The 17,282-nt window shown below is 58.9% G+C and overlaps 1 protein-coding gene and 1 long non-coding RNA gene across 2 annotated transcripts in view; one reads left to right on the forward strand and one right to left on the reverse strand.

The window, feature by feature from the left end:
• LOC116870960 overlaps positions 1-9,331 on the reverse strand; it is a 24,204-nt gene extending 14,873 nt beyond the window's left edge. The window contains exons 1-2 of the long non-coding RNA XR_004383322.1: positions 9,319-9,331; positions 232-242 (exon numbers count right to left, since the gene is read on the reverse strand). This is a non-coding gene — a long non-coding RNA (uncharacterized LOC116870960). The remainder of the gene's footprint in view (positions 1-231; positions 243-9,318) is intronic.
• PRKCZ (protein kinase C zeta) overlaps positions 2,995-17,282 on the forward strand; it is a 92,871-nt gene continuing 78,583 nt past the window's right edge. Inside the window, exons 1-4 of the mRNA XM_032863179.1 lie at positions 2,995-3,193; positions 5,865-5,986; positions 6,833-6,922; positions 8,239-8,289. Coding sequence (XP_032719070.1) covers positions 3,123-3,193; positions 5,865-5,986; positions 6,833-6,922; positions 8,239-8,289 — 334 coding nt within the window. The 5' untranslated portion in view covers positions 2,995-3,122. The remainder of the gene's footprint in view (positions 3,194-5,864; positions 5,987-6,832; positions 6,923-8,238; positions 8,290-17,282) is intronic.

A 17,282-nucleotide genomic window follows, 5' to 3' on the forward strand; every position in this document is an offset into this window, starting at 1 on the left:
CGGGATGGGGGTGCTGCAGCTCCAGATGCTGCCAGTACCGGCTTCCGGGACAGAGGTTCCGCATATCAGGTCAGATCACAGGTGAGGTCAGTCCCCACAAGGGCACCGGGACCCTCAAGGCTCTCACCCCAGCAAGGGCTTCCCTGGTTAGAAAGGGCTCTGGGGCCCGACCTGGCTGTTGTGTCTGGTGGGGGACATCAGAGAAATGGTGATGCAGTGAGATGGACAGACGCTGGCCCATCCTGCCGACAGCGGGTGGTGGGCATCCAGACCTCGACTTGCTGCTTCCTGCCCTGCCTTTCAGGCCGGAAATCAGAATGCCAGGGAGATGCTATGGGGTATCAGAGGATCCCCCTCCATTCGGAGATGGTCTGTGCCCACTGAGATGCAACCTTGTTCTTCTCCTCCAGTCAGGACTGCCTGAGGCCATGTGCCAGGCTGCACTCTGGACGGTCGAGGGCACAAGGCCACAGTCCGGCCATGGGCTGCTTGAGGGGCCTGACACAGGGACATGTGCATCCCACACACACTTGCCACCTTGATTCTGCTCCTGTGGCAGATTTCTGCTCAGCCCCATGGGCACCATGCTGCTCCCCTGGTGTGGCAAACCCTTGTACCCCACCCCCTTTGTGCCCAACTGACAGCCACAGAGCTCTCTGTGGCCATGCTGGGGCTGTGGAGGGATCACCCACAGGGTGCAGCAGGGGAGCTGAGTAACCCGGGCATCAGGGATATTAAGTGGAGACTCAAAGGAAGTGTGGGTCTGGGCAAATGTGCTTCTGGGAGAGGGATGCCAGCATGTGCAAAGGCCCTGAGGCAAGGGGAAGCAAAGTGGCCAGGTATCTGAAGGGGAGTGAGGCAGGATGAGGATGGTGGGAGACGAAGGCAGAAGGGAGTGGGGCCCCAGATCCTGTAGGGCCTATGGACTTTTCCTGAGAATAGTTGGAATCACTGGGGGTTTTAAACACCAGATTGATGGACATGGACAGACTTATGTTTTTAAGGAAATTGGAGGCTGCTGCATGTGCCTTGGACCAGGGGTAGCAACGGAGGTGGTGGGATGTGGCAGGAATCTGGAAATATGCTGAAGGTGGTGCTGCTAGGATCTGCAGACGGAGGCGTGTGGGGTGTAAGAAGGAACGGTTTTTGAACTGAGCAAGATCTGCTAGGGTGAGGGGGGTGTGTGTGTGTGTGCACGCATGTGCGTGCGTGTGTGCGTGTGTGTCATGTGTGTGCGTGTGTGTGTGTGGGGGGTCAGGCTCAGCAGGAGTTCGGGGGAGCGACTTGCCTCAGGTTGGTGTTTGGAGCCCTAAGTGGAAATGAGACACAGGGGCCAGAGGCAAGGGGCATTTAAGAGTGAGACCAGGAGGAAGCAGCAGAGGGAGATGCAGGGGAGAGCAGGGGGGAGCAGGGGGGATAGGCAGAGAGCAGCACCCTAGGGTAAGAGCTTCTAGGAGGGGCCAGACAACTGCCAAGGGTCAATCAAGAAAAAGTCTAAGAACTCACCATTGTATTCAAAACACAGGAGTTGATGATGACAGTGCAGGGGTGTGTGTGTGTGTGTGTGTGTGTGTGTGGTTGCTCAGGAGAAAGTAGTGGGAGATGGAGCAGGGATGAGGACTGCAGACTCCTGGCCGTTTTGTTGTAAAGAGGAGCAGAGAAACAGACAGGTGGGGACAGCTGACAGCATCTTAGGTAGGTGAAAGGCAGGTTTTCAACATGTTTCTCTGGGTCCATCTCTAGGGAGAATACGAGTTCCATGTCCATGACTCTCCGCTTGGTTCTCCAGGCTCACCCCAGGGCCTGGTTCCCAGGAGGTGCCAGGAAGTGTCCAGGGAATGAAAGTGTGGGGAGTCCTTGAAGCCCCTCTGATTGTCCAAGTGGGGTGTGAAGGCTTGGCCAGGCCTGGAGTCCCCGGTCAGAGGTTGCCAGCTGGGTGGTGTGGGGAAGGGGAGGACGAGGGGAGTGCCCACCTGAGCTGGGGTGCCCACCTGGTGCCCAGGTGAGGTCATGCAAACGCAGATTTGGGCCCTGGGGATGCAACCAGGATGCGGCCCCTCAGGGCCCTGGAGAGTGTCCAGATGAGGCTGTCCAGATCAAGTGCCGCAGGGTTATTAAGTCTCACGGAGGCTGGAAATTCAGAAATGAAGGTCATGGGCGACGTGGGTAAATGCAGTGTCCTTGTCCGGGCCGAGGAGTGATCTGGAGCAGAAGGAACCGCCAGCTAGTGTAGACAAGACTTCGGTACAACAGGATCTCGGATTCCGCAAGGAGAGGAGAGCAGCTGGGGCGAGGGAACCAACTGAGCCGGACCGTCCCCGCGACGTTGGCTGGGTTCTCTGCTCCCATCCCTCAGGTCGCTGGCGACCCTTTCCCACTGTCCCCTAGACTAGCGGCTCTCGGATCGCGCTCACCTGCGAACTACCCAGAGCTGGTTTGCACAGACCGCTGGAGTTTCGATTCCGTGCGTCTGGGCTGGGGCACCCGAGGTAGCATTTCCAACAGGTTCCCGGGGCGCTGCAGCGCAGGGGCCCCACCTGGGAAGCGCTGTGCCCGGAGCCCACCTCCCCGAGGGGTCGGCGCTCGGGGCAGACCGCGCACCGCCTCCGGTTGCCGGGCAGAGCCGGGCCGCGCGCGCCTCCATTGGCCGCAGGTGGGCCGCGCCCCGCCCGACAGGTAGTCCGCCCCGCGCGGAGCCATTGGGTCGCCGCCGCGGGGACCCCCGGGGATTGGCCCAGGTAGCGGCCCCGCCTCGCCCTCATTGGCCGCAGGTGCCACCGCCCCCGCCCCGGGACCGCCTGTCCCGCCGATTGGCCGCCCGCTGGGCCTCGGGTCGGCCATGTTCGGTCCCCCCCCGCCCCGCGCCACCCCCGGGTCTGACGCCGGGATTCCGTGCGCGCCCCTCGCTCGTCCCCGCCGGCCGTGTCCACGTCCCGCCCGCCCCGCCACCCAAGTTCCGCGGAGTTGGCCGGCCCCACGCGCGTGCCCTGGGTCCCGGCGCCGCGCGCGCCCTTCCGCGTTCCGCCGCCGGCCCCACCTGGCGGCCCGGCCGGCCGCTGGGTCCCCGCGCCATGGCCCGAGTGCCCGGGGCGCGGCGCTGACGGCGGCCGGCGGAGCTCGCCATGCCCAGCAGGACCGGTCCCAAGATGGACGGGAGCGGCTGCCGCGTCCGCCTGAAGGCGCACTACAGCGGGTGAGCGCCTTGCGCCCGACGGCGGGGCCGGGGGGCCTCGGGCAGCGCGGGCGCGGGGAGACGGCCCGGCCCGCGCCTGCCGTCGGGGACGGTGTCGCCGCTCGTGCGGCGCGGGAGGGAGGGGACGGCGAGGCCCCTCCGGGCCCAGGGGCGCCCCGGGAGGTCCTGTCGCGCCGTCGCTGTGGAGGGGGCCCGGGACGCGACGGGCGTTGGAGGCGCCCTGGGACGTCTTTGGCGGGAAAGCGCGCGGGGCGGGCTGGGTCGCCGGGTCCTCTGGCGCCGGGGCGCGGAGCGCTGCGGGTGCGGGCGGCCGCGCGGGTCCCTGCCCGCCCCGGCGAGGTCTTCCCGGGCGGGACCCGCCCGGAGGAGGTTGCGGGGCTAGAGGCGGCGGTCGCCGCGCGCTCCCCCGCCCTGGGCGCAGCCCTGACGTTCGCTGCGGAGTTGACTGGACGTTACGGCCGCAAACCTGTAAGACTGAAGTTTTAGCCGAATGGAACTGCGGGCAGAGTTTTAAACATAAGGATTTCCTAAACTTTTCCCAGTTTACCCGGCCAGAAGTCTCCATATGCAAGAACAGTTTGACGACCCAGGGGAAGGTCGGGTGCACTGAGCTGCCCGCGGGGGCGCGAATGGGGGCGGTGAGGGGTCCGCGTGCGTCTCCAGGTGCCGCCCTTTTGGGACCGGATCTTTCGGACTCTGGACTCGACCTGCTCGCTGTAAAATGGGGCGAGCAGGCATCTCAGGGGTCAGAGGCCGGGAGCGTCTGGCCCTTCCCGCGGAGCAGCCCTGGGGCGGGAGGCGCCCGGAGGGCGGATCCTGCCTCCGCCCGAGCGCGGCGCTCGGGCGGGAGCTCAGCTCGTCTGCCGCGGCCTCTTTACGCCGGTGGTCTCGGTGGTCTCGCGGGTGCATCTCCGCGTGCATCTCCAGTCTGAGGAGGGGCTTGGGGCCCTTGACCTCGCGAGGGCACCCTGTTTGGGGTTTCAGGTCGGAACTCCCCTGTCCTTTCTGCCCGCCTCACCTGGGTCGCCTGGGAGCAGACCGTGTGTGGGAGACTTGGTGACAGGGCTCTGGGAGGAATGAGTTCCGGCGGGAGGATGGCCAGCCCCCCCAAGAAGAGGGCCCCGAGTCTTCCGGCCTGGAAGGGTGGTTTGCCTATTAAAACTGGTTCTCAGACTCATGGGAGGGCCAGACGTCTTGCCTTGCTGGTGGGTGAACCCTGAGGAAGGCGGACCCTGTGTCAGAGACAGCCCTCTTCCCATCCAGGAATGGCGGGATTGAGCAATAAGCTCCTTTGGGAAAAATCAGGGTTGCTCCTCAGTGAGAGGAAGTCCGCACCCCAGCAGTCCAGGGTGGGTGGGGACCGGACCCCCCCGGGCTGCCTCTGGGCTGGGTTCACGTACCCTCCCTCAGGCACTGAGGGGAGGGATGGAGGCAGGCAAGGCTGGTCTCCAGCAAAGTTGACGGCAGCCCTTGGGAGTTCCTCCCCGAGCTTCCACTGCCCCTGGCCCTGCCCATGACCTTGGCCTCTGGAGAGCGCTTTGGTTACTGCCAGTAACGTGACCTGTTGCTCTAGTTTCCCTGGGCTGACGAGGCCCCCAGTCATCTGTTCCTCTCATTCCCTCCCTCCCTTCCCTCCACCCCCTCCCCCTGCTTTCCGCTCTCCTCCTCTCCCCACCCTTCCCGTCCCTTTTCCTCTCTTCCTCCTCTTCCTCCCACTCTTCCTTTGTCCCTCTGTGCTTTCAGTCCTCGGTTCTGCCCCAGGCTGCACTGGGGTTCCTGCCATACCCCAGCTCTCTCTTCCTCTGGCCTGGTCCCTCTCCTGGGGGACGTGACGCCTCCCGTTCTGAGTTGGGAGGGGCAGGCCTCGGTGCTCTAATGAGGCTGGTTCTGGGAGGCACCTGTCAGGAGCTGCGCTGTCTGACCGACCTCTCAACCCCTCGACCCCTCGAGTTCTGTCTCTGGGTGGGGCTGTGCTGCCCTCTCGCTGCTGGAAGGTGGTTTGGGGGCAGCAGGGCCGCAGCGGGAGGTCAGACCCATTGAAGATGTCATTCTGAAAAATAGGGGGCCCCCAGTTTGGCCTCTGGAGGATGTGCCAACACTGGGGTCCAGCAGCACCTGTGTTTCTGGGGGACTTCCAGGCGAGGCACACTGGGGTTGGAGACCCTGCTTTGCCAGCTCGAATCTCAGACGTCCACTTTTCTGAGCTCATAGGCACAGCCACGTGGGGTCTTCCCTCTCTCCAGCTCAAGCCCAGGCTGCTGTTTGTGTCATCTGCTTTGGGGGAAGGTCTGATGAAGCCAGTGGGCTTAAGTTGAGCGGACTGTGTCCACACCCCACCCCACCCCCACACCCCTCCTACGGTGACCTTTTGAATTGGAACCTGGTGCCTGAGCGAGTGCTCGCCTGGCTTTCTGATACCCCTGCCTCATTCTTACCACCCCTGCCTCCCCTCTTAGGGACATCCAGGTGCGGGATAGGTCTCTCCTCTCCGTGCAAGGGCATTCGTGATAGTGATTAGAAAACAAGACTGTGGCCAGTGGTTCTATTTGTGGGACCTGTGATATTTTGTTTGGGAAAATTTTCCTCTGTGTAATCAATAACTCAATTAACAAGTATTTAATTTGATTTAAATGTGCTTCTTGGTGACACATGTCCACCCTCTTTGCCCCAGGGACATCCTGATCACCAGCCTAGATGCAGCCATGACCTTCGAGGAGCTCTGTGAGGAAGTGAGAGAGATGTGCGGTCTCCATCAGGGACACCCACTCACCCTTAAGTGGGTGGACAGTGAAGGTAGAGCCCTTGGTCTTCTGTCCGTCCGACTGCAAATCTCCGGATCTCCCTCTGTCCGATGTTAGGTCAGCCCCTCTGTGAGGAGATTTAAAATTATGGGATTAAGCTAGTGAACAGCCGTCTTCCCCTGTAGGGTACTGGAAATCACTTCCTGGAGAGGCTGGTCAAAACGGAAGCTGGCTGGGGGCCGGGGCAGGGAAGGGCAGATGGGGAGTGGGCTGCAGGGGTCTCTGTCCCCACCTGGGGCCAGCCCTTGCCCTCCTTCCCTCTCTCCTGTTCTGGGCTTTCCAGTGGGTGATTTGGAAGGATAAGCTCTTTCTTATTTTCATCTCAGCGAGAGCTGGAGGGTAAGTAGCTAGGCCCCCATAGTGTCCTTCCCCCCCCTTCCCTCCCCCTCTGCATCCTTCTCTCTCTCAGTCAGACACACATCTGAGAAAGCTAGGGAGTGGGGACACAGTCCAGCTGCCAGACGAGGACACGGGGAGCCAGGGGAGCCGCAGAGTAACCCCCTGGGGTGTTGGTTCTGTGCCTTTCTGTGTTCCTCTCCAGGATGGGGGCAGGGAGCCTTTCCTTTCACCGAGGACTAACCTAAGAAGAATGTCCTTCATCTTGTCCAAGCCAGGAACGTTAGCATGGTTTGGCTCTGGAGGTAGACTTCTCGGGGCTCGTACTGGGGATCCGCCGGTTCTGAGGTGGATCCCCCCGTCCCGTTACCCGTTCTCGGGTCTCCCAGCTCCGCAGTGGGCGACTGGTCAGGAGCAGCCAGACCCTGCCCTTCCTAGCCTGAGTTGGACCCCTTTGCCTCAGGCCTGCGGCAGCCTCAGTGATGTCTCTTGCCCTGCCTAGGTGACCCCTGCACCGTGTCCTCCCAGATGGAGCTGGAGGAGGCCTTCCGTCTGGCCTGTCAGCGCAGGGACGAGGGGCTCACCATTCACGGTCAGTGGCAGCCGGGGGGTGGGGTGGTGCCACTGTGGTCTGGGGTGGTGGGAGCCCAGCATGGTTTCCAGATGGCCAGGGGGACTAGAGAACACATTGGGGATCATGGTTTAAAATCTTAGGATTCCAGAGAACTTAAGGATGTTGAATATAGTGTGATTTGGGTTTGTTTCTTCTCTTACATCTTGTTAACCCAAATAAAATTGCCGTAGCTGATAAAGAGTTGGAAAAGCTCCTTCCCACTAGACACAGGGGCCCAGGTTCCGGTTGCCGGTCCTCACTGTCCCCGTTCCCTGGAGGCCAGCATCACTGGTACATCAGAAGCCTGGGCCCTCTCACCGGCCTCCACCTTTTGGGAAGCTGGAGGGGTCCCAGCCCAAGTGTAGGAGGGCAGGTGGAGGAGGGGACACTTGGGGTGGATGAGACCCTCCCCTGAGCCTGTCTCCCGGCTCACAGCTGTTATCTGAGAAGCTCAGAGCTGCTTTATAGACTGATCACGGGAAATAGGAATTATTATGATTTCAGTATAGCCTGAATTGGGGGTTTCGGGCTGCCCCCCGACACTCTTTGGGGTTCTTTGGGGTGTCTGAGCATGGTTCTGACCAGCCACGTCTGCATTCACTCCTGTGCAGCCCAGACCCTTGGCCAGGCAGGTGGGCAGGGACAGCCGAGCCAAACCTGACACCGCTGGGACCGGTGCTCCCAACCAGGGGTTCCGTGGGGCCATGTTCTCCCTGGGGCGGGCCCAGTGTTGGTTACAGGGTCCCGCTTCTGCAGTTCTGCCTGGACATGGGGTTTGTGTTGGGAGCCCTCGCCCGGCCGGCGTTCTTGATGGTGGTGCTTTCCAAAGACAGCGTTATTTTCTAGATAAGGAAGTGGTTGCTTCAGTTAAGTTTTAATACTTTGTAAGCTCCTGCCTGAATAATCCATGAGGGAAGCCCAGAATGTATTTTAAGATACTTAATTTGAACTGCACCTTGAGTGCAAAACAGAGTCTAACGTGCTCTCAAAAGTCCACTTTGAAGTAGGTGCCGCTCCTAACTTGCGTGTTAATTTACCGCTGTGAGTCGGGAGGCCTCCTGGGGCAGCTCTGGTCCAGGGTCCCCCACTGCTTCTCCCCCAGAGGTTTTCACTGCATTTCGAAGTCCTTTTAAAGCAGGTTTGGGCTTCCACAGTTGTGCCACAAGGAGCATCCCCTCAGAGCAGGCCGGTCGGCAATGTGGGCTTTGTGGGGGGTTCGTCCGGTTGGCCTGACGTGGCGTAGGACCTTCCGTGGCCGCGCTCGGTGACAGACTGCTCTCTCTCCCTCTCTCCAGTGTTCCCCAGCACCCCCGAGCAGCCAGGCATGCCTTGTCCGGGAGAAGACAGTGAGTACTGCCGTTCTCCTCTGACTCGTGTTGCACATCAGGGCTTGAACTCCCGATCCAGGTGTCAGGAGTGTGCAGATTGGGTGCTGTTGTGGCCGTGGCTTAGGAATGTGTGTCCTCACGAGGCGACCGAAGGCAGAGTGAGCGGTCGAGGTGCCCTGACATGGGGTTTCCGCAGGCGCTCCTGCCTTTGCCGGTGTGTGTGCTCTGCCCGACAAGGGCTGCCTTCAGGACACTGGCTTGGTCCCTTGGTGCCAGGAGGAACAGTGCAAGCAGTGCCGTGATCTCCCCGAGGAGGGAAGGGCCCAGGCATCTGCCCAGCCACCCCCAGACCTGGCCATGTGCCCTCTCTCCGGCCCACACTGGCCCCCACGGATGCAGGGATGTGGGTCTGTTGACACGGGACGAAGTCCCAGGGGCAGTGGGTCCAGAACAGCTTCTGGCCTTGTCCCAGGGACCACCGGACCCCAGGCTGGTCAGAGCTGTCTGGCCCCACTTTGTCCTTGAGGCCAGAGCCCCCATGTGGGGCATGAATTGCTCACCAACAACCCAGACCCTCCTCTGGCCTGGTGCTGTATTGCTCCTCGGGGCTAAGGCGGTTCCCTGGCTCAGCCCCGAGCAGATTGGAGCAGAGGATTCCAGCAGAGGCTGGGCAGAGGGGAGATGGTGAGTGGGCAGCTGTGTGCATCATTCTTGGGTTTAGGAAAGCAGTGGGGCTGAAGATAGATTTGGGGGCCCTTAGCGTAGAGGAGAGAGTGGCTGGGATTGGGGTCTGGCCTTGGGGCTTCCAAAGGGAACAGGGATCAGGGGACCCTGAAGGAGCCGCCGGCCAGGCTGTAGAGCCGTGCGGACTCTGGATTCCTGGCCGCAGTGGAGCGGGCTGTCTGATGAGGCCAGAAGGGCCGGGGCTGGCTGGGTCTCGGCCACAGCTGGCCTATAGGCAGTGGTCAGAGGGGCGGTTTTGGGGAGAGTGTAAGGAGGCACAGGGACACATTCCTTCCCTTAGTCCTGCTTGTGTGTGCAGCACACAGGCTGGGTGGGGGCCTGCGGGCGCCCCAGGACCTCCTAGCTGGGGGGCAGGTGATAGGCCCCATAGACACGGGATCGGTATAGCCTGGGGTGGGTGGGTGGGGGGAGCGGCGAGGCTGGGAGGGGGCTGCGGCTGAGAGTCGGAGGCCTAGAGCTGCGCTGAGGAGGTGTCCCGTGGAAAAGAAGGTTCCAGCAGTGGCCCCTCCGGGGAAGGGGTGGCCAGATGGGCCAGGGCATGCGTGCGGTTGCACGGTTCGCTGAGCATGCAGCTTGGGCGCTGCCAGGATGTGGGTCCAGAGAGGGTTATGAGGTGGGACACGCCATGGGGGCCAGGAGGGCCCCGGGCGGGCCCCGAGGTGCAGACATGGTGACGCTGACAGAATGGCCTGCAGGGGCCCCAGCAGCCGCGGAGGAGCCTCCAAGGGAAGCCAGCCTGGACGCCCCCCAGGCCGGGCCTGGCCTTGCGTGGGCTGGGGTCCCTGCCGCAGGTGGGAGTGGGCGTGGCCGGGCAGCCGATTGTGTCACCGAAGGGGAATGTAGGAATGTGAACTTGAAGCAGCACCGCCCTGGCTGTCCCGCCTGCCTGTGTCCTCGTGGTGGATCATCCCACTGGCCCTGGGCCCTGGCTGAGTCCCAGGGACGGGCTGAGGGCCGTTGACCGGTGTCTCCCTGCCCACCGATCCACACGTCCGCACCTGAGCACCAGGCACTCAGGAGAACGGGCTCACCTCGCTGGCCAGGGCTGTGAGCAGAGTGCCCGTCTCATGAGGGGATCCCGGGCTCCTGGGCTCTTTGAGTACAGGTGTCTCCCCGGTATTTTACTCTTTTGGCTTGATTCCCACGCTCATTTCGGACAGTTCCAGCCACTGGCGGCCACCACGGACTGGGTGTGCTGTGTGGTTTGGTGCCTGCGTGGGCTTTTGTGTTCCGTGTTCCTGGCCTCAAGCAGCAGCCTGACGCCCGGGGAGTGAGAGGGTCCGACAGGTGCCATGTGAACTGCGCCCCTGAGCTGTGTCAGGGCCGCATGAAGGGGCTGGATGGACTGTCAGACGGTGGCCAGAGATGACAGGCAGCAGAAACATGGTCCCGTGGTGGCACCTGGGCACAGGCAGCTGCAAGGGCCACCTCGCTCCACCCGGGGCTGCGTCTGCTTTCAGCTGAACACCTTCCAGCACCTCCTGCTGCCCGAGTGTGTAGACTGGGGCACCTGGGTGGCTCAGTTGGCTGAGTGTCCAACTCTGGGTTTTGACTTACGTCATGATTTTGGGGTCGTGGGTCGAGCCCCAAGATGGGCCCTGTGCTTAGTGGGGAGTTTGCTTGAGGATTCTTCCTCGCCCTCTGCCCCTCCCCACTGTGCACGCGCCCACTCTCTCGCTCTCTGGAATAAATTAATCTTTAAAAAAATAGTGTGGGGGGGTGCCGGGGTGGCTTAGTGGGTTAAGCCTCTGCCTTTGGCTCAGGTCATGATCTCAGGGTCCTGGGATCGAGCCCTGCATCGGGCTTTCTGCTCGGCTGGGAGCCTGCTTCCTCCTCTCTCTCTGCCTGCCTCTCTGCCTCCTTGTGATCTCTGTCTGTAAATAAATAAATAAAATCTTCAAAAAAAATTTTTAAAAATCGTGTAGAGTGCCCATAACATAGAATGTATAACCACTGTAAAGTGAATGATTCTGTGACATTTAGTCCACTCCATGCTGTGCCACGTCTGCCTACTTCTGGGGCCTGTCCCGCCCATCAGCAGCCACTCCCCAGCCAGCCCCTGCTCAGCCCCCTACAGTCTCTGTGGGGTTACCTGGTTTGGACTTCCGGTCATGGAATCACATGGCCTGTGGTGTTTTGTAACCGGTTCCTTCTACTTAGCTTGGTGTTTCCAAAGTTCATGCCTTTGTAGCAGGTGACACAATGACATTTCTCTCTTTCCCAGTTTTATACTGGGGTAAATTACATATAACCTGAAACTTACCACCCTGACCGCTAAGTGTACGGTTCATTGATACGAATTACATTCGTGTTATGTGCAACCATCTCTACCGTCCAGCTCCAGAACCTCCCTCATCTTGTAAGAGAGCACTCTGTCCCCAGTAAGCACTGACCCCAGCCCCTGGCTCCCGGCCTTCCACCTTCTGTCCTGCCATTCTGACCACATTTGGTGTGTCCGTTCACGTGCACACGGCCCTTGGCTTGTTTTTGTTGCCTGTGGTGCTGCATCCAAATCCTTGTCAAATACAACGTGGTCGAGTTTCACCCTCTATTTTCTTCTGAGAGTTTTATAAATTCAGCCTTTACATTTAGGTTTTTGATGCATGTGGGGTTAGTTTTTGTATATGGTGTGAGGTAGGGGTCCAACTTCATCCTTTCGCGTGTGGATATCTGGTTTTCCCAGCACCGTTTTTTTTTTTTTAGAGATTTTTATTTATTTATTTGACAGAGATCACAAGTAGGCAGAGAGGCAGGCAGAGAGAGAGGAAGGGCGGGGGGGGGCAGGCTCCCTGCTGAGCAGAGAGCCCGACGCAGGACTCGATCCCAGGACCCTGAGATCATGACCTGAGCCGAAGGCAGCGGCTCAACCCACTGAGCCACCCAGGCGCCCCCAGCACCGTTTTTTTTCCCCATTGGATGATCTAAGCGCCCTCGCTAAGAACCATCGGACGCCACGGGAGGGTTGGTTTCTGGGCTCTCTATTCTCTTGGACTTCATGTTGTCTGTCTTTATGCCAACATCTCATTTTTCTGTTACTGTAGGAAGTTTTAAAATCAGGGGATTTAAGGCCTTCAGCTTTGTTCTTTTTCCAGGTGGCTTGGCTATTCTAGGTCCCTCGAGATGATTTTTAGGATGGGTATTTCTGTTTCTGCAAACCATGTCATTAGGATTTTGGTAGGGATTGCGTGGAATCTGTAGGTTGGGTCGGATGAATTAACACGGCAGTATTAAGCCTTCTAACCCAACACATGGGATGTTCTACTACGTTTGTCCCATTTAATCCCTTTCAGCACTGTTTTGTGGTTTTTGGTGTCCCAAGTCTTTCTCCTTACTGCTAGGCTTACTCTGAAGTGTTTCATTTTTGATGCTACTGTAAAATGCAACTCTTTTCTTGATTTCTTTTTTGGATTGTTCATTGCTTGTGTGTAAAAATGCAACTGAGTTTTATGTGTTGGCTTTGCGTCGCATTTTACTGAACTTATTAGTTCTGACAGCATTTTTGTGGAATCATTAGGGTTTTCGGTATCATCTGCAAACAGAGGTCAATTTACTTCTCCCTTTCCAGTTTTTATGCTCTTACTTTTCTGTTGCCTGATTGCTCCTGCTAGAACTTCTCCGCTGTGTGCAGAAAAGAATGGGCTTCCTTGTCTTGTTCCTGATCTCGGAGGAAACACTCTCAGTCTTGCTGGGGGCTTGCATATAGGGCTTTGACTCTGTGAAGGTAGTTTCCATCTGTGCTATAATGAGGAGCGCACATGGTCTTGGCCCCCAGGTTCTGGCAGAGCTCCTAAGTCCCCCGGGGTCTCCTGAGTGATGGCATTGTCTTGTCAATCATTAAGAGTCCCTTTGGAACACTCATAGGAGTTGATGCTAATGAGGTAATTTAGGGTGGGGCCTCTGGATGGGGGTGGTGACCAGAAAGACCTTGTGGGGGAGGGATTGGAGCTTCGGTCCTCCCTTCTGACCTCTGGTGGGGAGAGAGGGCTTGCAGGTTCAGTCAGTCATGCTTATGAACTGAACCTCTGTAAAACCCCAAAAGGAGGGTTCATGGAGCTTCTGGGTTCATGAACACACAGCGATGTGGGGAGAGTGGCTCACCCAGAGAGGATGGAAGCCCCACGTCCTTCCCCCATACCTTTCCCTAGGCATCTCTTCGGTCTGTCCTGAGTTAATCCAGTCACTCTAGCAATTTAATCACACCCAGGAGGGGATTGTGGCACTGCCTGATCGGCCATTCTGTCGGAAGCATGGGTGACAACCCGGATTGGTGACTGGAGTCGGGGAGGGCCGTCTTGTAGGACTGAGCCCTTCCCGTGTGGGATCTGACGTCGTCGCGTAGTGGTGTCAGAACTGAGTTAATCGCATGGTAGTATGGGGAGAAACGGGCACGTGACGACCCCTGTGCCTTGTTTGTTGAGTGTTTTAAAAGTCGAAGGACGCCTGGGTGGCCCCGTAAGCATCTGCTTTCGGCTCAGATCATGACCCCGGGGTCCTGGGGTGCAGTCCTGCCTCCGGCTCGTGGCTCCTCTGGGAGTCTGCTTCTCCCTCGCCCTCTGCCTGCCTCTCCCCGTGCTCCTGCTCTCTGTCTCTCTGACAAATAAGTAAATAAATAAAATCTTAAAAAAAAAAAAAAAAAGTTGAGTACCTGTCAAAAGGATATCGAGCTCAGTTGTAGTCCCGAGCTCTGTCAGAAATCCTGCCAGCATCAGCTGAGCTCGTCCAGCACTCTTAGGCCTAAATAAACTGCCTATTTACGTGTTTGTTTTTATTTTAATTTTATTTTTTTCTAAAAGATTTTTTTTTGTTTGTCAGAGACAGAGGGAACAGAAGCAGGGCAGAGGGAGAGAGAGGAGAAGCAGACTTCCCACCGAGCAGGGAGCCCGATGCGGGGCTCCATCCCAGGAACCTGGGATCATGACCGAGCCGAAGCCAGACGCCCAACCCACGGAGCCCCCAGGCGCCCCAAGGGCCAGTGATCTGATCTTTGATTACTGGTGCTGTCTCTGCTGGTGGTGGGTCTGTTTATAGTTCCTGTTTCTTCGGGGCTTGGGCCGGGCAGTTTGTGCCACCGCCGGTTCCCAGGCTGCCTTGGGTTCCTCTTATTTCTACGGCATCAGTGGTAGGAATTGTCTGCTTTAATTTCCGAGTTCAGTAATTTGAATCATTTTTCTTTCCTAGTCCCTCTAGCTAAAAGTTTGTCAATTTTCTTGATCTTTTCGAAGAACTAACTTTTGGTTTCATTGATTTTTTTTTTTCCCCCTGTTGTTTCTATATTTCCAATTTTGTGGATCTCTGCTCCGGTCCTCGTTATTTCCTGCCTTTTCCTGGCTGTGGGTTACTTTGTTTTTCCTTTTTCTTTTCCTTAAGTCATGACGTTAGTTGGCTGGTGGTCGCGGTTGAGGTCGGGGTTCACGGGGTGGTGGTCCCAGCGGGAGGGCCCCGCAGCGTGACCCGCGGCCTGAAGCGCTTCTGTGCTTCTGGTCCCTCATATCTCTGTTTTCTCTCCATCGTGATTTCTCCTTTGGTCCATTGGTTGTTCAAGGGTTTTGTTTGATTTGACTTTTCCAGTTTCTCTCTGTGGCTTGCGGCTAACTGTATTCTGCTGTGGGCAGAGAACACGCTCTGTCTTCGGAGGCGCACGGAGACTGTGGGCACCGCGTGTGTGCTCTCCCGGACAGCGTCCCGCGGGCTCCCCACAGGCAGGAGTTTGGCTGTCGGGTCCTGTTTATCGTGCTCGGCCCTCTCCTTCCTTACTCTCCTCTGTCTGGCTGTTCCTCCCTTTTAGGACGCAGTTGTGTTTCATTGTGTGGATTTCCTGCAGTTTGCTTCTCTCATTGTGCGCGGAGGGACAGGTGGACAGATGGATGGATGGACACGTGGCCCTCGGGCCATTGTGACTTGTGCTGCTATTGGCATCTCGTGCCCGTTCTAGGTCGGAAAGCTCGAAACTGGTAGCCTTGTTTTGGCCACACCTTAAAGACTGATCAGTATGTGTCTGTGCAGACATCATCCGAAGCCACCGTCAACAGGGCCCCGTGACGGTCCCCCACTTTGAAGGGGGCCTGACTTCAGTCCTGTCCTGGGCCCCGTCGGGGCGGACCTCCATGGGCACCACCGTGCCTGTCAGGTGCCGTGATGGAGGTGAATGCGCTGTGGAGGTTCGGCGGGAAGGCCCGGCTCTGGGCAGTCAGCAACAAGGACCCCATAGGACCTGAGAGACCCAGGAGGGTCCCTCCCACCACGTGGCAGTGTATTTCCAGGGCATTCCAGGACAGGTATGTGGCATGATAAGGAATCGAGAATCCTGGCAGATTGGTGGGCGCCGGCTCTGTGAGGACGGTGGGCTCGGTGTGGCAAGCCCGCGGTGGCTCTGGGTGGCTTTGGAGGTGCAGGAGTCACGTGGCAGCTCTGGTGTCTGAGGGAGGTGCCCCTGCTGGCTCTGGACAGAGTGCTCCAGGCGGCCCATGGATGGCAGCCCAGAAGGTCCTTGTGGCCTCACGGGTCCCCTCAAGGCCACCTGGGCCCGGGCCTCACTCGCTGTGTTTCTCCCCGTGGGCACGTCCGTGGGCGGCCACGCCGGTCCTCCCGCCGGCCTGGCTCTGCGGCTTCAGTGCACGCTCCAGAGCCTCCTTCCAAACCCTCCTCCCTCACATGCCTTTTAATGCCTCTGGTCACACGGAAATGTTAACGTTTGAGTTTTCCATGTTCAAATCTGTTAATATTTTCCTCTCTGGCTACACCAAAGGGTAGAAAAATTTTGTTTCTTGCCTTTTGGTCTTTGATCCATCTGGAATGTGAGTCTGTGTCTGGGATAGTGTGGGCCTGGGCGTCTGGTGGGACACAGACCTGTCTCGAGTGGTCAGAGCTCTTGGGCCCCAGATGCAGCAAATCCAAGTCTCCGTGCTCAGCTGGGGGCTCAGTAAGCCTGAATTTCTTGGCCCATAAGATGCAGCAAATTTCTTACTTGGGGTTGGTGGGGACGTTGATGATGCCCCACACACCTGGGGGTGTCCCCTGCTGGGAGGGGGCGGGGCCGGTCCAGGGAGGGAGAGGCCCAGGGAAAGGCAGCAGGCACCCAGTGGTGGGAGAGGACGGTCCCTCCCTGATCTCAGGGTGGTTTGCTGTGGGGAAGGGTCACAGGCTCAGAACCGAGTTGCCCTAGACCAGTATGGAGGCCGGCAATCGGAGCGGGAGGCGTCTGTCCCCTGACTCTGCTCCTGATGGCGGATGCAGGCCTCCGTCTTCACGCAGCTCCTCCCCCCATGTGTGTCTGTGACTCTGTTTCTTGTCTGTTAAATTGGAGTAATGGGACTGTGTATAAAGCAGTGCTTGCCAGGGGCACCTGGGGGGCTCAGTCAGTAAGGCATCCGACTCTTGATTTCCGCTTGGGTCACGGTCTCTCCACGCTCAGCATCTGCTGGGGATTCTCTCTCCCTGTCCCTCCCCGGGACTCCCCACCGCCACTCATGCATGTGCACCTTTCTCTCTCAAATAAACAAACTACAAAAATCTGAAAACCACAGTGTCTGCAGAAGTGCAGAGCACCAGACCTTGTGCCTAGTGAGTGGTTATTCCGTGTCTCTGAGGGGCGGCCAGTGGCCCTTACAGGCTGCACACTTCAAGGTGATTAACAAGGGGGGCTTCCTGGAGGGGGAGGAGTCTCGCCTGCTGGCAGGACTTGCCCCATGGAACTGGACCCCGCAGCTACTCTCCCCCATCAGGCAGGGGTGTCTCTGCTGTGTCTGCCCACAGGCTTCAGGGACCCCTGTGGGTGGCTCCTGGCCCGGCTGCATGCGGTTGGTTGGGGGACCCAGTGGGACAGGGTGGTCCTGCCAGCTGGTTCCCACCCCGGGTCAGGCCCCTGTGGCCTCCCCATGGCCTGTGGTAGAGACTCAGCGCCTGCCCTGGAAAGGGCGTCTGCACCAAGGCTGAGCAGGGGCCGAGTGGAGTTGGTCCCGACTCGGCTGGACTTCTGGGTCCTGGAGGTCCGTGAGAATATTCAGATCAGGGTGCGGCAGCTCCCGTCGTCAAGGCCAGCAGTGCCCCACCAGTGCACTGAGACCTGGCACTGCTGTCCCCTGTGTCACTGACCCTGGCCCGTCACACACCCGAATGACAGAGACATCCCTGGACGGGCTGGTGGCCGTGGGCTGGCTCCCACTGCAGCCTGCCCCCAGGGAGGGGTGTCCCACGTTCTGAGGAGCCAACAGCACCCAGCCACCTCATGGGGGCCTGTCTGTGGTGGGGGGTTCGGGGCTGACCCCAGC

The sequence above is a fragment of the Lontra canadensis genome, unplaced genomic scaffold (assembly GCF_010015895.1).
Source record: "Lontra canadensis isolate GAN:19392208 unplaced genomic scaffold, GSC_riverotter_1.0 scaffold25, whole genome shotgun sequence".
Lineage (NCBI taxonomy): Eukaryota > Metazoa > Chordata > Mammalia > Carnivora > Mustelidae > Lontra > Lontra canadensis.